Genomic DNA, 17,167 nt, shown 5'->3' with positions numbered 1-17,167 from the left:
AAATTAGTTTTACAAATTTTTGTCTTCATCCTACATATTGACCTAAGCAACCTGACTAATATCTGAAAATCCACTTTAGTTTTCTGCAGTTGACACCTCTACTTACAGGGTGTTTTAAGTTCATGGTGATCATAATCATCATTATTTTAAATGCTTAAACACAACATATGCATGCACAATAAGACAGAACATAAATATCCTCTTGTATTTAGTGCTTTCTTTCTCTTCCAGGGGTTTTTTCACAAACCAAAGTTATCCGCTTGAGCACACATCAGGGTACATGCAGGGTTTACAAATACAGATTCTAGTCTGCAAACACAACAACCCAATTTATGATGGTAACACATTTTAAAACATTCATGGGTAATTGTCTTTTTTTTCTAATCTTTTCTTTTTTTTTTTTACGTGGGGAGGTTTAAGACATCTTATCACCTTTTCTCTGTTGGTCTTAATGTTTCTTATATGATTTGCCTTTTTGTGGGTTCAGGTAGACTGCCACTAATTGGTAAGCATCAATGATCTCCGAGTCTGGTGGGCAAGTGAAATTGAACTCATCTTGCTTTTTGGCATTATCCAAGTAACGTCTGAGATGTTTCAGCTCTGCAGGGATGTCAAGGTCACGATACTCCTTACACACCACCTGAAAGATTTGGAATCCATTTAGATCTCTTTTCTGAAAATAAATATTTTTTATGTTTTAAAATATTAAGCAGGACTGTTGACCTTGACAATGTTGAGTTTGGGAAGCAGGTTGCAGTCTGCCAAAGTGAGGCTATCACCGTCCAGGAAGAGACGTGAGGACTCATGGGCAGATGGGTTTTGATCCAACTCATAAGGGAGTGGTGTCTTCAGGTAATTGTTCAGCTTCAGCAGAGTGGCAAGAAGTTTCTTCTCTCGCACTAAAAGAAAGAAACATTTAATGATCTCTGTTACTAGGGAATAACTAAAGCAGACATGACACTCATTCAGAAATATTCAATAAATGTCTTACTGTCATTCAACTCAGGAGTGGGGTTTTTGATGTATGCTGAGAATGTGCGAAAGATATCCTCTCCAGCACCATCGGACTCTTTGTATCGGCAACACAGTTTTGGATACCTGCCAGCACAAGAACAAAAAATGTTCTAAGAGCTTGTAGGTGCAGTGATGAATATGATAGTGCTAAGACATCAGAGTACAATCTTCTCACTGTGGCGGGGCTAAGGTCTTCTCCAGGAACTCCTCGATCTTGTTGGTGTCTGTTTTAACCTCTTCATTGTAGCAGAGGAAGGGAGGCTGAGAGCCAGGGGCCAAAGCCTTCAGTGTAGGAGGGTCCCTGCAGCACAGAAGCACCAAATATTTGGCTTGTAAATACTGGTCAAGTGTAATGCAATTAGAGTTCTGTAGTGTATGAATAGATGTCTTAAAACTTTTGTGAGGAGATCCCATTCTGCTGTCTCTTATGAGTTACATATATCCACTCAACTGGACATCTGCTGTGGAAAGGGCACAAAACACATTCATCTGAACATCACAGCAGGTTACAGATAACAGCAACAGGACAGACCTCCTCAGTCCTGTTACTGATAATGTTGTTTTACTTTTGGGGAAATCATAAAATAAAACAGTTCATGGCAGTTAGTTTCACAAGTAATGAAAACAACAACAGCAAAAACGCATTGGGTCTTTCAGGCAACTGGAAGGAACTTCAGTTTATAAAGGTTTGTAGACCCCGAAGGCACTACTGTACCTCCTGTCTACTTGCAGACCTTGTCATGTGCAATTAAATAGAGTTTTTTTTTTGCCAAAAAAACCTTTAAGATACTTTCTTTTTTCAATCAAATGTTTTACTCATCAGGAAGCTTTTCTGAAAAAATATTCAAAGACTCTCTCCCCTTTCTACTCACCCCTGACACCTACTCCACAGCAGTTTCACATATAAAAGGGGAAAGTTGGGAAAAAGTAAGTCTATATCTTGTTTGCTTCTGTAGCTCTTGAAAGAAGCATGGTTATAATTTCAGTCTTTTTTCAGTTACAGCCCCTCAACTGGAACTTCTAAAAATGTTAAAATTTGTCTCCAAATATTCAAAGAAAGCTCTTCATTAATCACTTGATTGTTTTTTCTTTTTGTTTCTTTGTTAGTTAAAAATTCAGGTCTTTTAATTTTCCCCTCATATTCAAGGATGGGGGCTACAAGGTGGTACGGTGGTTAGAGCACAAAAAGAGGGTCTATAGTTCAAAATCCTGGCTTTGTAGGTGCTTTTCAATGTGGAGTTTAGATGTTCACCCTGTGGGTTCAAAAACATGCACAGCAGGGTGATGAGACTCTAAATGACAGTGGGTGTGAATGGTAGTTTACCTCCTTCTGTTAGCCATGTAATAAAAACCTATCCCGGGTGTACCCAGCGCTCACTTTCACTTCATTCATAATGAGAGACTGATCTAATCTGATCTAGAAGTCGATGTTTGATGTGGCCAATAGGATGATGTCATCTGCAAAAAGCAGAGACCAAATCCAGACAACCAAAAGGGACTACTTCTGCCATTTGGCTGTGCCTAGAAACCATAAAACTAATGAACAAAATCAGTGACAAAGGGCAGCCCTGGCAGAGTTCATCCTGACTGGGAATAAGTGTGACTTACTGTTGGCAACTGGAACCAAACTTTATATGTTTAAATACAGACATCGAACTGCCGCAACAGCAGGCCGTTGACTCCATGTACCCCCCACATAATACCCTGGTTGGACAAACTCCCATTCCCTCTCTAGCACCCTGGAAAGGGTATAGAGCTGGTCCAGTGCATAGACTGTAAAAAACATGGACGTAGTCTTGCCGATGTCACTTGGCTGTGTCTGAAACGGAAAATGAAGCACAAAGCACATTGGCTATAGCGGCCATATTGGTAGTGGCAAGGGCTTCGCCTACAGCCATAGGGTGCCTGTCGGTCATGTGTCCCTCAGCTGTGCCTCTTATTGGGGAAGCTCCTGAACGGTAGAATTAGAACACACACACACACACACACACACACACACACACACACACACACACACACACACACACACACACACACACACACACACACAGTGGGTGATGATAGTAAAACTAGCGACTCAGACAGGAGACGTTTTTTGAACCAGGCTGTAAATAGGTTCATTTCTGCTTTGAAAATGGCTACTTCCAGAGTCAGCCTCAAACAAACACTTGAGAAACAGCAGATGTTAGCACTTCCGCATTGTCTCATATTCTTAGGCCAGAGGTTGCCGCTTGGTCCAGTAGTCCATGACCAGGACGAAACCAACAACCAACAATATTTCTCCTGAATATGAGGTTCAACCAACCATCAGTCTCTATGTCCCAACATCCTGAAGGATACCTTAGCACCGAGGCGGAGGAATGTGATCCGGCTGTAGTTGGAGCACACGCTCTAATTCAGTACTCATATAGCACTTCCCTAGTTTCTCTGACCACTCAAGGCCCTTTATACTGCTATCACTCACCCATCCACACCACATTCACACACTGATAGCAGAGGAACTACCTATTATAGCAACCATCACTTTATCTGCTACATTTATACCCATCTACACACCACTGACCAACAGTGGTTGCAATTTGGGGTTCAGCGTCTTGCTCCAGGACACTTTGGCATGTGACTGCAGGAGCTGGACTCGAACCCCCAACTTTTTATGAAATGTTTTGTTACACATTAAAATTACCTTTGATTATCTTTCCTTTAAAACCAGAGGGAACACCCGTAATGAACACCTATACATTATAATGCATGTAATTTTCAAATATTAATGTCTGTTGCTCTTTCTTCTTCAGAGTGTACTATAAGTGACTGGTGCCAATACACTGAAAGGTAATCAGAAAGGTAAGTTTGTAAAAAATGTTCCCTTACCTGATCATGTCTACGGTTGTGATTTTGAAGGTGATCCCTTTTAACCAAAGAATCATGAATATCCTCTGACAGAAGGGACAGTTTCCCACACCTTCAGCATCCAAACTGGCCTGATGGACACAAACAAATTGCTTTGTTAAATAAAAGGTGTGACACTGTGAACAAACTTTAAAACACACACATTAGTTTGACTCAGACATCAGGGCAGAGGTGTTTTGACCCAATCAAAACCTGAACTAGTAATCTTGTTGAGCCTGCTCTGACAGTCAACTGCTAAGGAATTCCAAACGGAGGGTTGAGACTGCTTTACACCCAAATCAACAAACCCAGTGTTTAAAACTTGTTTTGAATCACATTTTGCATGACTGCAGCACATGCTAGAGAGGAAGTAGAGACTTTTTTCCCAAAAAAGGCATGGTTCAAAGTTGGAGAGGCCCTTTTCCATTTGAAACCCAACCAAAGGACCTCATGGCTGTTGGGCCTAAAATACTAAATAGTAGTATTGTTAAAATATTTTTTCTTTATTACATTAAACATTTAAGCTCTGAAAAGGCTCTTGAACAAGTCAATGAAAAAAGTGTATAAAATACACAACATTGGAGTCTAATTCATTTATCAATATTTCTAAGATTCAGTGCTACCACAGTAGCATGCAGCAAAGACAAGAAACCATTGTTTTACTCATGTGAGTCACTCGTAGAATTTATGGAAATGATTACACACAGTAACACAGTAAATGCATTGAAACTGTTGTATTCAGCTCCGTAGTACAGACACAGAACAGTCTTACCTTAACAAAGAGTTCGATCTTCGGTGCCTCAGCCATCTTTCCGTCCATCTCTCTCTATCTCACAACATCTACCCGTATCTATTTGAACCACAGAATTTGCTGTTAATGCAAAGATAAATCAGAGTTTCTCTCAGACACTCTAGTTCGAAAGAGCTGAAACTAAGATATGACACTTGTGACTTCTACTGATAGTCAGCGACTGCAAGAATGCTGATTTATCTTCCCTCCACCTTGTTATTTTCAATTCAGGTGCCTCACCTCTCCCTTTCTTCCCTCCTTTCTTCCCTGTGTGTTTCTTTCTTAGGTTTTTTTTTTTTTCATCCCTCACCACACCTATCAGGTTTGGAGAGGCAGTCTACACCTCCTCCGGTCATACCAGTCTAACCAGTAACTCAAGATCTCTCCTTTTAACCTCTAAGCCTTCTGGCAAATTCTGATAGAAATCTTTAACCTTCATGCTGTAACAGTCTCTTTATGACCCTATTTGTTCTCTTTTCCTCTGACAAACATGACACTGAGGCCTGCTGTGGGGGCATTTGGATGTCACAGAGGGCACATATCAGGGGATAGTGAGGGTGTATTTGTGTGGTTTCAGGTTTGTTTGTGAGGAGAAATTCAGAAAGCTGAAATAGCTTAAATTGCTGGTACACTGAATAACATAGAGAGACTTATCAAAGCTGAATTTGCAACATGAAGGTAGTTAGTATGTACAATTTGCACCCATGTGGCTTAAGATACATGGATACGAGAGTGTTATAAAAAAAAAAGGCTGACCATTATTCACATTTTAGTTTTTGACTTTCATATAAGAGTTTCCTAATATGGCTTCAGCTTCGCTTTCATTCAGGCCCCAGAATAAGATCAGCACTGATGTTGGTTGAGCTTTGTTTGCAGTTGCAGTTCAAATGATCCCTAGGGTCTAGATGGAGTCGATATCAGGGATTTGTGCATTCGAGTCCACTTCTTTCAAACCAAATAAATTATTTTTACTCGTATGAAATTGCATAGACAAGACTCACACAGAGATGTAGTCACACTTTTTTTGCATGATGTTAATCTGCTCCTTGTTTCCTGCATTGCCTACAAAAGTCCCAATTCAAGAAAGACAGGTATGTATCCACACACTTATTGTGTCTGCATGTCTTGTTAATGGTCTCTTTGTTTTGGTCACTCATGTTTCCTCCTTGACTTTCCTTCAGCCTGATGTGTTTTGTTTTCATCCCACAAACAACATTAAGGTGATCGCTGAAATTCATTACTGACGGAAATGTTCTCATGTAGCAGGCATTTGCTGAGGTGTCACTGTAAGGTATTCATGTTTAGAGGGAGAATGGTGAATCGTCCCTGAGCGTGTTTTTACTGAGAGGTGAGGTAATGTTACAAACACACACAAACAACAGGTGAAAATATGGCTTAAGGGAAGCAGGGTAGTGTCATCTCTGTGTGAGGATGCATGAGAAAGGATTATATTTGGGCGTGATTGTCGTCATCTATGACTATGTTCTGTGGCATCCACCTAATGATGTCAAAGATTCTTCAGGGCTAATTGAGTAATTTTTATTCATTATTGTTTTGTATGGAATCTAACTAATGCAAATACTGGTTACACCAAAAGAATCAAGCACAATGTTGTTTCTATCTGAAGAATCCAGTGACTTTCATTCCAAGCTATTTACTGAAATGCAATTGCCTTTATTTTCTACCTCATCTTAATATTATTTCTTGCAATGTGAAACAAAAAAAAATATCAGAAAAACTCACCAGACTAACACTGACTGTAGCTAGGAGTGGAGGCACACCTCTATCTTTGGTTTTGAGTTAAATCTGAATCCTCTTTTCCAGTTTTCTTACCAATTACCCAGCTTTGTTAATCATTCTTCTTTGCCCAGACTTCCCTCTCCCTAGCTACTTGGTCCAGCTCTTCTCGGGGATCCCGAGACGTTCCCAGGCCAGCCGAGAGGTGTAGTCTCCCCAGCGTGTCCTGTGTCTGCCTGGGGTCCCCTCCCAGTGTGAAGTGCCCTGAGCACCTCACCAGGGAGGCGTCAGGGAGGCATCCTCAGATAGCCAAGCTTCTCACCCTATCTCTAAGCTATCTCTAAGGGAGAGCCCGGCCACCCTACGGAGGAAGCTAATTTCAGCCACTTGTACCCATGATCTTGTTCTTTCGGTCACTACCCAAAGCTCATGACCATAGGTGAGGGTGGGAACGAAGATCGACCGGTAAACAGAGAGCTTTGCCTTTCGGCTCAGCTCCCTCTTCACCACGACAGACCTGTGCAGAGTCAGCATTACTGCAGACGCTGCACCGATCTGCCTGTCGATCTCTTGCTCCATCCTTTCCTCATTCAACAACAAGACCCCAAGATACTTAAACTCCTCCACTTGGGGGAGGATCTCATCCCCGACCCGGAGAGGGCACTCCACCCTTTTCTGGCTGAGGACCATGGACTCAGATTTGGAGGTGCTGATTCTCATACCAGCCACTTCACACTCAGCTGCGAACCCATCCAGAGAAAGTTGAAGGTCACAGCTTGATGAAGCCAACAGGACCACATCATCTGCAAAAAGCAGTGGTCCAATCCTGAGGTCACCAAACCGAACCCCCTCGACACCTTGGCTGCGCCAGAAATTCTGTCCATAAAAGTTATGAACAGAATCGGTGACAAAGGGCAGCCCTGGAGTCCAACCCTCACTGGAAACGAGTCCCACTTACTGCCAGCAACGTGGACCAAGCCCTGGCACCAGTTGTGCAGTGAACGGACGGCTCGTAGCAAGCAGTCCGGTACCCCAAACTCCCAGAGAATCCCCCACAGGACTCCCAAGGGACACGGTCGAATGCCTTCTCCAAGTCCACAAAACACATGTGGACAGGTTGGGCAAACTCCCATGCACCCTCAAAGACCCTGCTGAGGGTATAGAGCTGGTCCACAGCTTCACGGCCAGGACGAAAACCACATTGCTCCTCCTGAATTCGAGGTTCGACTATCCTACGGATCCTCCACTCCAGTACCCCTGGATAGACCTTACCCAGGGAGGCTGAAGAGTGTGATCCCCCTAGAGTTGAACCACACCCTCTGGTCTCCCTTCTTAAAAAGAGGGACACACCACCCCTGTCTGCCAATCCAGAGGCACTGCCCCCGATGTCCACGCAATGTTGCAAAGTTGTGTCAGCCACGACAGACCCACAACATCCAGGGCCTTAAGGAACTCTGGGCAGATCTCATCCAACCCCGGGGCCCTGCCACCGAGGAGCTTTTTAACCACCTCAGTGACCTCAACCCCAGAGATTGAAGAGCCCACCCCTGCTTCCTCCAAGGAAGGTGTGCCGGTTGGATTGAGGAGGTCTTCAAAGTATTCCTTCCACCGATCCACAACATCCCAAGTTGAGGTCAGCAGCGCACTGTCCCCACTGAACACAGTGTTTACAGTGTACTGCTTCCCCCTCCTGAGATGCCGAATGGTGGTCCAGAACCTCTTCGAAGCCGTTCGGAAGTCGTTCTCCATGGCCTCACCAAACTCCTCCCATGTCCGGGTTTTTGCCTCGGCAACCGCCGAAGCTGCATTCCGCTTGGCCTGTCGGTACCTGTCTGCTGCCTCAGGAGTCCCTCACGCCAAAAAGGCCCAATAGGACTCCTTCTTCAGCTGGACAGCATCCCTCACCGCTGGTGTCCACCAGCGGGTTCTGGTATTGCTGCCCCGATAGGCACCAACCACCTTACGGCCACAGCTCCCATCGGCCGCCTCAACAATGGAGGCATCTTTCAGTAGGCTATTTGAAATCGTGTGTTTTAACAGTGTGTTTTAAGTAGCATGACTTGTAATATACCATTAGAAAACTTTACTATTACTTTACTATTAGAAAATTAAATGCAACTAAATATTTGGGGGGCGACAACTTTATGGAAGGGGGGGACATGACCCCTGCGTCCCCCCGGGATTTGCGCATATGCACGTATGGACACCCTTATGGTTGAACATGGTGTTTGTTATGGACAATCTGTGACGAGCACAGAAATCCAACAACAAAACACCACTCGGGTTCAGATCCAGGGGGCTGTTCCTCCCAATCACGCCCCTCCAGGTCTCCCTGTCATTGCCGACGTGAGCATTGAAGTCCCCCAGTAGGACAAGGGAATACCCAGATGGAGCACTCTCCGGCACTCCCTCCAAGGACTCCAAAAAGGGTGGACACTCTGAACTGCTACTTGGACTGTAGCCACAAACAGCAGTCAGGATCTGTCCCCCCACCCGAAGGCGGAGGGAGGCTACCCTCTCGACCACCGGGGTGAACCCCAATGTACAGGCACCGAGCCGAGGGACAATGAGTATCACCACCCCTGCCCGCCGCCTCTCAGTTTCGGCAACTCCAGAGTGAAAGTGAGAGCAACCCCTCTCGAGAAGTCTGGTTCCGGAGCCCTTGCTATGCGTCGAGGTGAGGCCGACTATATCTACCAGCTCAGGCTCCTTCCCCGCCAGAGAGGTGACATTCCATGTCCCTTCTGCAGCCGAGGATCAGTCCGCCAAGGTCCCTGCCTTCGGCTGCCGCCCAACTCACACTGCACCCGACCCCTATGGTCCCTCCTGTGGGTGGTGAGCCCACAGGAGGGGGGTTCCATGTTGCCTCTTTGGGCTGTGCCCGAACAGGCCCCATAGGAACAGGCCCGGCCTCCAGGCGCTAGCCATCAAGCCCCACCCCCAGGCCTGGCTCCAGGAGGGGGCCCCGGTGACTCACGTCCGGGCAAGGGAAACGTTAAACCATTTTTATTTCTCATCATAGGGGTCTGTGTGAGCTTTATCTGATCCCTCCCCTAGGACCTGTTTGCCATGGGAGACCCTACCAGGGGCATAAAGCCCCCGACAACTTAGCTCCTAGGATCATTGGGACACGCAAACCCCTCCACCACGATAAGGTGGTGGGGGGTGATTACAAATATATATTTGTATTTATGTAATGATTAATACCCCAAGAAAGGTTATTTAATCAATAGTTAAGAATAAAATAAAATCATTGCTGTTATCCATAATTTTGAAAAATACTGTCAGGGAGAACAGGTACGGTTGTAACACTTTTTTGCTTCAGTACCTCCAACTCACTGAATTTTTGAGTCAGATTCCTAGAACTTAAAGTACCAACATTTGTTTACTACAAATTGCACCAATTCGAAACTTTGCAAAAATGTTCCAGACCTAACCAGGTGATGTCAAATACATGGTGTTCCTTTGTTACAACCTATCCCACTACCAGGGTAGGATGTAGCACATGCTGGGGTAAGTTGTAACTATTAGACAAATAAAGCAAAAACAGAGGTCCTGCCCCTCAAGAAGAAGATTGTTAGAGTAGAATAATCCTGAATAATGTCTCTCTCTGTGACCATGACTCACTTCTTGTTTGATTCAAGAGTTCATCTTTCACAGTATGTATGCTCAAACACTACAGTGTAGCTGTGTGAAGAACACACAGGTCAAACACCAACAATGTGTGTGTGTACGTGTACGTGTGCGTGTGCGTGTACGTGTGTGGGTGTGTGTGTGTGTGTGTGTGTGTGTGTGTTTTTAATCAAAGTCACAAATGGTTGTTTATAAACTTGGAATGTTGGATGTTTTTTTCTTTTTTGAGGTGCAACATGCCCTCCTTGCTCAGAGAAAACCTTGCTGCTCCAGTAACCTACACTAGGGTATCACTGGATCCAGTAACCCACACTGGGATATCACTGGGTCCAGTAACCCACACTGGGATAACACTGGGTCCAGTAACCCACACTGGGATAACACTGGGTCCAGTAACCCACACTGGGATAACACTGGGTCCAGTAACCCACACAGGGATATCACTTGGTCCAGTAACCTACATTGGGATATCACTGGACCCTCAGCTTCTGCAGTGATTTGTTGGAACATGGCAGCTCCCATGTGCCTTTGTGACTTGTCTAACTGACTTGCCATTCTTTTTTACTTAATCTGCAGGCATACCTCTGTCAGTCTTTCTTGGTTTTATTTATTTTCAAATGGTTTTATCTGGAATAGTATGAGTACTTAACAAAATATAGGCCGTTTTCGTATTTGCATACTGTACTAGCAGTGCGTTCTGATTCGACCAAAATGTAGTACACAGTATGCAGTACGCAGTATGCGAATAAATGTCAGAGTTGAGGTAAGGGAAAAATACCCGGCCGAAGTACTGAATCGGGAAAATTCCACAGTATACATCGGACCAGTCTGCTTCGCCTACTGTTACCCACAATGCAACGCACCTGGTCCCATATCAGAAGTGAAAATGGCAAAAAGTGGAGCAACAACTGGAGCAGCAGAGGGATATAAATGTAAGATCCATTTCTTTTTATCTTTACCCTTTCAACACGTTATTTTGGGTAGTAAATTGTAAAATGCTCAGTGTTATTGTAGTTTTTTTTTTCGTTACAGTTCGTAACGGCAGGAGGGTGATGTTAAGTCCTTTACCTGCTAAGCTAAAATAACAAAACTGTTAGCTGGTTATCAGCTAAATAGATATTGGACAACACGGTCTTTACATTAAAGAACTGTTTCTTTCAGGGACGGAGCAGGACACGGAGGCCCTGATCCATTGGCGGACGGCTAATGAGGTCTTGTTTAGTGGTCAGCGAAATGCTGCCATCATAGGATTTGAGTAAGTTCTCCTAACATGTCTTGCCATTGGTGTACAGTAAGTGGTATTATGCCATAACATCTCGGAATGTAGTCGTGTTCTAATGTGCACAGTAAATTGTGATTCATTGTTTTTAATAGGGTGTTTTTGAAGGACTACGGCTTGGAGGGTAGGGTGGAGCCAGGGAAGTTGAAGAGAAAGTGAGAAAATCTGAAGCAAAAATACAAAGTAAGAATGAAAAAGCTTCTGTCTCCAGAGTTTGTCGACCTCCAAAAACACCTGACAATCTGTGTGTGCCATTCAGGAACTTAAGGCTCCTAGGACAGGGATCAGCACAGAGGGAGGAGAAGCCACCACTGCATCCTGGAGATGGTTTAACCTAATGGATGGGGCCTTGTTTAGTTTGTGGACATAAATATTGTTCCATCATGTACAGAGCCAGGGAGTCCTGCGAGAAAAGGTGATGTTAATTTATCGAACATGGTATAATCATAGATTCTGTGTATGATAACACTCAAACTTATTTGATAATTAATAACTGTCCTTATTAATAATTACACAAATTACAGTTACAAGGTAAGTACAAATTCCTCATTTACTTATACAAGTCAAAGTCAAAAAGGTCCCCCCTCCGACAAAATAAAAATATGAAGTAGAGATTCAAGAATATACTTAATAGCACATCAGGTGTTGAGTTCTGTTGAAATTTTGGATGAGCCACAATTAACTCTTACTTTGTATTTCCTGTTGTATCACCTTGCATTGTGTCCTTAACATTGTTTGCTTCTATTTCTTTTCAGAGATACCTGAAACACCTTTTCCTGGGTAATTCCAATGGACTATAAAACTTAATCTGTCCTATATTCTGTACGCAAATAAGTAAATAGTTAATTTTATTTAATACTGTACTTTATAAATACCTGTAAATATATTCAGGAAGCGGCCCTTGTGATCACAGACCACCTGCAGCTGAATGGAATGAAAAAGCTTCCTATTGCAAAACAAAAAATGCAGTCATCAGCAGTTGTAAATACAGATAGACTTAGAATGTCATTGTTTATATATTATATATTTGCATTTTGTATACAGGTTACCTGTTATGATAATCTTCCTTGTTTGCTGCAGGTGGCTTGATTCTAATATGTGTCCGGTCAATGCTCCCAGCCACCTTGTTGAAGGCACGAGAGCCAGCAAGGTGAGCAAAGACTTCCCCTATGGCCTCCAGATCAGCAGCAGACAGGAAGTAAATCCCCCTCTTCAATATGATCCATGATGCTGCCTGCCACCCGGTGTACCACATCATGTACTGTCGTGATGGGGAGATCAAAGGCCTCTGATGTCACCTGATATGATGTGGCGCTGGCCAGCCAGCACAGAAAGATTCCTACCTCCAGGTCCTTTCCCCAGCCGTGGCTCTTTCTATACCCCAGACACTGAACCAAAGGCATTGACTGTTTGTCTAGACAAACGAAAATCTTTTTTTTAAGTCTCCCTCTCCCATGTAGAGCTGGACAACAGGACTGTGGGCATTGAGTCGTAGGTACTGTCCACGAAGCCCACGCTGTGAATATAAGGACAATATTAATGCAGTCGTGTAATGTTGTCAAAACATATGAGTAGTAGATTTAACATTTTTTGGAGATTTTTTTTAGGTTACTGTTTACTGTTCCTTGTTTTTGTACAAAGCTGGACTAACATTTGAATAAAATGTTTTAAATAAGCATATTTGCTCGGAGTATTGGTGTTATGACAGTATTTTTCTGTATATTTAATCATTAGTTTACTTCTGCTTCCTGTCTTAACCCCCAGCTAACCCTTAAAACAGGGTGTACAAAAGAACTTGCCTTCAATGTAATTTACTGGTATTAATCTGTGATTTCATGTGTCTGGCCTGCCTCATATTAATTTAATTTGTATGTGGCCTGAAACTGAAAGCACTTCGACGCCCCCTGGTGTAAAACATCATATATAAATGAGGAACTTATGCGATACTCATTTTGTAAGAGGGTTTCCAAAAGATTCCTCCTTCTGGCAGCCTGTCTTCTTCTCCGTCTGGCAGCATTATTAGTGTAAACCATTGAAAAGTATGACATTTTTTGATAGTACTGTATTTCTCCTCTATATTTCAACCACCTCCATTTTTTTGGCTTCTCCTCGTTCTTTATACTGTACTGTGCGCGTGATGTTTATTGTTAATGGGTTTTTTTTCTTAAGTGGCCGTGGTACACTGTCACAAAAAATACACTAAAGAAATCCTCATCATGTCCACCACTGAAAGTTAATATAAAATGGTCTCTCTGGCTTATATATGTGCAGATAAGTTACTCGTGGTTTGTTTATTTTGTACATTTTCAATTAAGTTTTTTGGGGAAAAAAAGTCAGCTGTAGCCAACTTCTGTTTTCTTCGAACCGAAAACCAGCGTAGCATACTACAAAATTAACCCAACTAAACAGACATACTACACACTGCTTGTGAAAGTAGTATGTAGTAGGCAGTGCCTATTACATACTACTTTCATAAGCAGTATGTAGAAGGCGAATCCGAAAACGGCCATAGTCTTGGTTTTACTTTTCATCAAAATCAGTTTTTTTTTCTCTTTAGAATCTGCAGGCATCTGTTTGTTGCCTGACAATCACCATGGCTGTTTTTCGAATTCGCCTACTACATACTGCTTATTAAAGTAGTATGTAGTAGGCACTGCCTACTACATACTACTTTCATAAGCAGTATGTAGTATGACTGTTCAGTTGGGTTAATTTTTGTAGTATGCTACGCTGGTTTTCAGTTCGAAGAAAATGGAAGTTGGCTATGGCTGACTTTTTTTCCCAAAAAAAACTTTATTGAAAATGTAGAAAATAAACAAACCACGAGTAACTATCTGCAAATATATTGCCAGAGAGAGCATTTTATATTAACTTTCAGTGGTGGAGATGATGAGGATTTAAAGATAAAAAAAGAAATGGCTCTTATATTTATATTCCTCTGCTACTCCGGTTGTTGTGGCTCCGCTCTCTGCCATTTTCACTTCTGATATGGGACCAGGCGTGTTGCATTGTGGGTAACAGTATGCGAAGCAGACTGGTCGGATGCATACTGTGGATTTTTCCCGATTCAGTATGTCATCCGGGTGTTTTTCTCATACTACAACTCTGACATTTGTTAGCATACTGCATACTGCATACTGCATTTTGGTCGAATCAGTAGGCACTGCTAGTATAGTATGCAAATTTGAAAATGGCCCATATGTGATCAGGGTTTAAGGAGGTAATTATTGAAATGATCATATGACTCCCTGATTGGTGGAATTAGTGCCATTATAACTCTTTCCATGTTACAACCATACCCAGTCTCCGCTATTACAAAAAAGCAGCAAAGTATGTAAAGCATATTATTAACTTTTGATTACCAAATTTCAGTTTTTTACTTTCATTTACAAACAGAAAAATGTAATACAGTTATTATTTAATAGTCTTAATTAATTTTGAATTTTTCAGAGAATTCCAGTGTGCTGGCTCAAATGTAGGTTTCTCAACATGATTTCAGAGATCGCAAAACTTAAGATTTGTGGTTAATGGCTGATCTGTCACTAGCAGTGTAAAGAAGAGGAGAGGAGAGGAGAGGAGAGGAGAGGAGAGGAGAGGAGAGGAGAGGAGAGGAGAGGAGGAAGACAGCCCAGAAGTTAACAAGGGGTCAGCTAACACACAAGGAGCTGACTGAAAGAGACATTGACCATAGAGAAAAAGACCCAAAGAACCACAAACCTCAACATGATGTGGACTTTGGCAGTGTTACGTTGAACAGAAAATCCAGGGTGAAGCCTGAAGCTTCCTCAATTACAGAAATTCCAGCTTTGTCATACAGGCCTCTGGGCCCGTATGCGTGTCCAGCCATTTAACAAATGGGACTTTTAGTCCTAACATTCTGTTATGGAACGGCCCGTTTGCCTGCAACGTTAGCAGCATGCATGACGGCCAGTTAACTAATAACACTATGAAAGAGTTGCAGGTGCAGATTACGTCATAATTAGGCGGAAACTCCTGGAAAATCCCCATCCAACACATTTAAATAGCACATGCTTACGGAAGCATAAACAACAATAATCATGGCAAACGGCAACAGTGAGACTGAGAATCTGAAGAGCAAACTTTTCCCTGGAAGCAATGGACATTTCATTGCCTTCATATCGACTAAACAAGAAGCTGTTATCAGGCCGTCAATCTTCAAAGGACACCAACAAAGAGAAAGAGAAAGTTTGGCAAACGATCCTGAAAAAAGGTTAATGAGTGTTGCATTTCTGAGAGCACCATAGAGGACCTTAAAACAAAATAAGCAACATGAAAGCTGCCTTGCGCAACAAGTACCGCTGTCACAGTTTGACTGGTGTAAGGTTCACTGGTGACAGTCCAGACAGATGCTTTGGAGACACGGTCTTGAAGGATCTGTTGGAAATGAGGTGAGGTGTATGACATACATCTTAGTGTTACTTCCACTGTTTTCCCACACTGCCTTGCAGGGTACCTCTAACTGGGTGCTCAGTAATCTTCCCACACTGTTATCCTGACAGAGCTACTTTTCCCACACTGCCTTACAGGGTACCTTTAACCGTGCACTAAGTCATGTTCCCACACTGTTATCCTGACAGGGTACATTTTCACGCTGCCTTACAGGGTACCTTTTACTGGGCACTCAGTCAGTTTCCCACACTGCGATCCTGACAGGGTACCTCACAGATAGTTTGTCACTCTCAAATGATGTCTTAGCTCTAAATTTCTCAAATACTTAAACTACTTCTTGTTGGAAATGTGATGCTATCAATCTGACCAAAATACCTTGAAATTATTAATTTGACTCCATTCTCCTCTCACCTCTTTCCGCGCAGTTCGTTGATGGGGTAGGATCAGGAAGGGTCCTGGTTCTCAGTTGAACACAAATTTGATAACAATAGGTCAAGAATCTGCATTTACAGAGATCTCTGGTGCAGCCTCATTTTCCTGTTCCCTACATGTTGCAGAGACAGTTCATGAGACTGACCCTGACTCTCTCTCTCAGCACCAATATATAGTCACTAACAGAGTTTCTCTAAGGAATGTAGGTTTAGTCATCTTGGCTCTCCAGGTGTTGTCCCCCTCTTATTGGCTGCTGGCCGTCTTCTGGCTCTGTCTGTGACTGGCATTCATCAAGTGGGTGATCAGCCCCCCTTCACTTATCTGTAGAGAAACTGGTAGAAACACATCTCTTGCTTCCTTTAATTGTTTACCTTCCTCACTTCGACTGAAACACCTCAACTCTAAAAGAGTAATAACTGACTTGCGTTATTAGTGTTACACAGTTACTTCTTTTTTTATTATTGGGTATAAACATTAACTTCACTTGTGGTCACTCTCTACTCTGGGTGCTCCATAAAATCCCAGGAATCCCCAGCCCCCCTCAAGTTTCCTGCAATACATACCCTAACAATGAGCACATGTGTACAACCAAGTTAGTAAAAGCACATCTGTATAGTATTGTTAATAAAAACATGTTTACATAGGCTATATATTATTTCAGATCCCTTGTCGGGGAATGAAAGCAACGGGAATACGCCGCTCTTACGCTTGTGTCATTCTCAAGCCCTTCAAGACCACGCCTCCAAAGCATCTGTCTGGACTGTCACCAGTTAAACCATGACACCGCCACCAACGTACAGGGAAATAGGACCACTGTTCCCCAATTGAAGGATGAGGACATGTTAATGGATTTGTTTGGCAAGGATTCACTTCATGGTATTGCTGGTAAGTTGCCTGAGAAGTACGTTTTTAATCATCTATGTGAAATAAATGACAGAATCTTTGCTAATTCTGATTCTAAAACATACTGTATATCTACAAACTCT

The 17,167-nt window shown here is 42.8% G+C and overlaps 1 protein-coding gene across 1 annotated transcript; it reads right to left on the bottom strand.

Moving 5' to 3' along the window:
- Window positions 1-412: 412 nt before the first annotated feature.
- clic3 (chloride intracellular channel 3) lies at window positions 413-4,745 on the bottom strand. Its single transcript, XM_074690610.1, has 6 exons — window positions 4,673-4,745; window positions 3,883-3,992; window positions 1,190-1,315; window positions 992-1,098; window positions 724-899; window positions 413-640 (listed from the first exon to the last, which is right to left on the bottom strand). Exons 1-6 carry the CDS (start codon window positions 4,718-4,720, stop codon window positions 449-451), a joined length of 759 nt encoding a protein of 252 aa, XP_074546711.1. The 5' UTR covers window positions 4,721-4,745; the 3' UTR covers window positions 413-448.
- Window positions 4,746-17,167: the final 12,422 nt, after the last annotated feature.

This window comes from Halichoeres trimaculatus, unplaced genomic scaffold (genome assembly GCF_033239565.1).
Source record: "Halichoeres trimaculatus isolate MK-OKI-2021-1 unplaced genomic scaffold, fHalTri1.1 fHalTri1_scaffold_16, whole genome shotgun sequence".
Lineage (NCBI taxonomy): Eukaryota > Metazoa > Chordata > Actinopteri > Labriformes > Labridae > Halichoeres > Halichoeres trimaculatus.
This window is presented reverse-complemented; position numbering and strand designations above follow the sequence as displayed.

Bases quoted from the DNA above. Each gene is read 5' to 3' on its own strand.
- clic3 (XM_074690610.1), bottom strand. From the start codon at position 4,720: ATGGACGGAAAGATGGCTGAGGCACCGAAGATCGAACTCTTTGTTAAG. The intron at 1,316-3,882 runs GTAAGGGAACAT...TCTGTGCTGCAG, and splicing joins ACAACCGTAGACATGATCAG to GGACCCTCCTACACTGAAGG. The intron at 1,099-1,189 runs GTGAGAAGATTG...TTGTGCTGGCAG, and splicing joins AAGACCTTAGCCCCGCCACA to GTATCCAAAACTGTGTTGCC.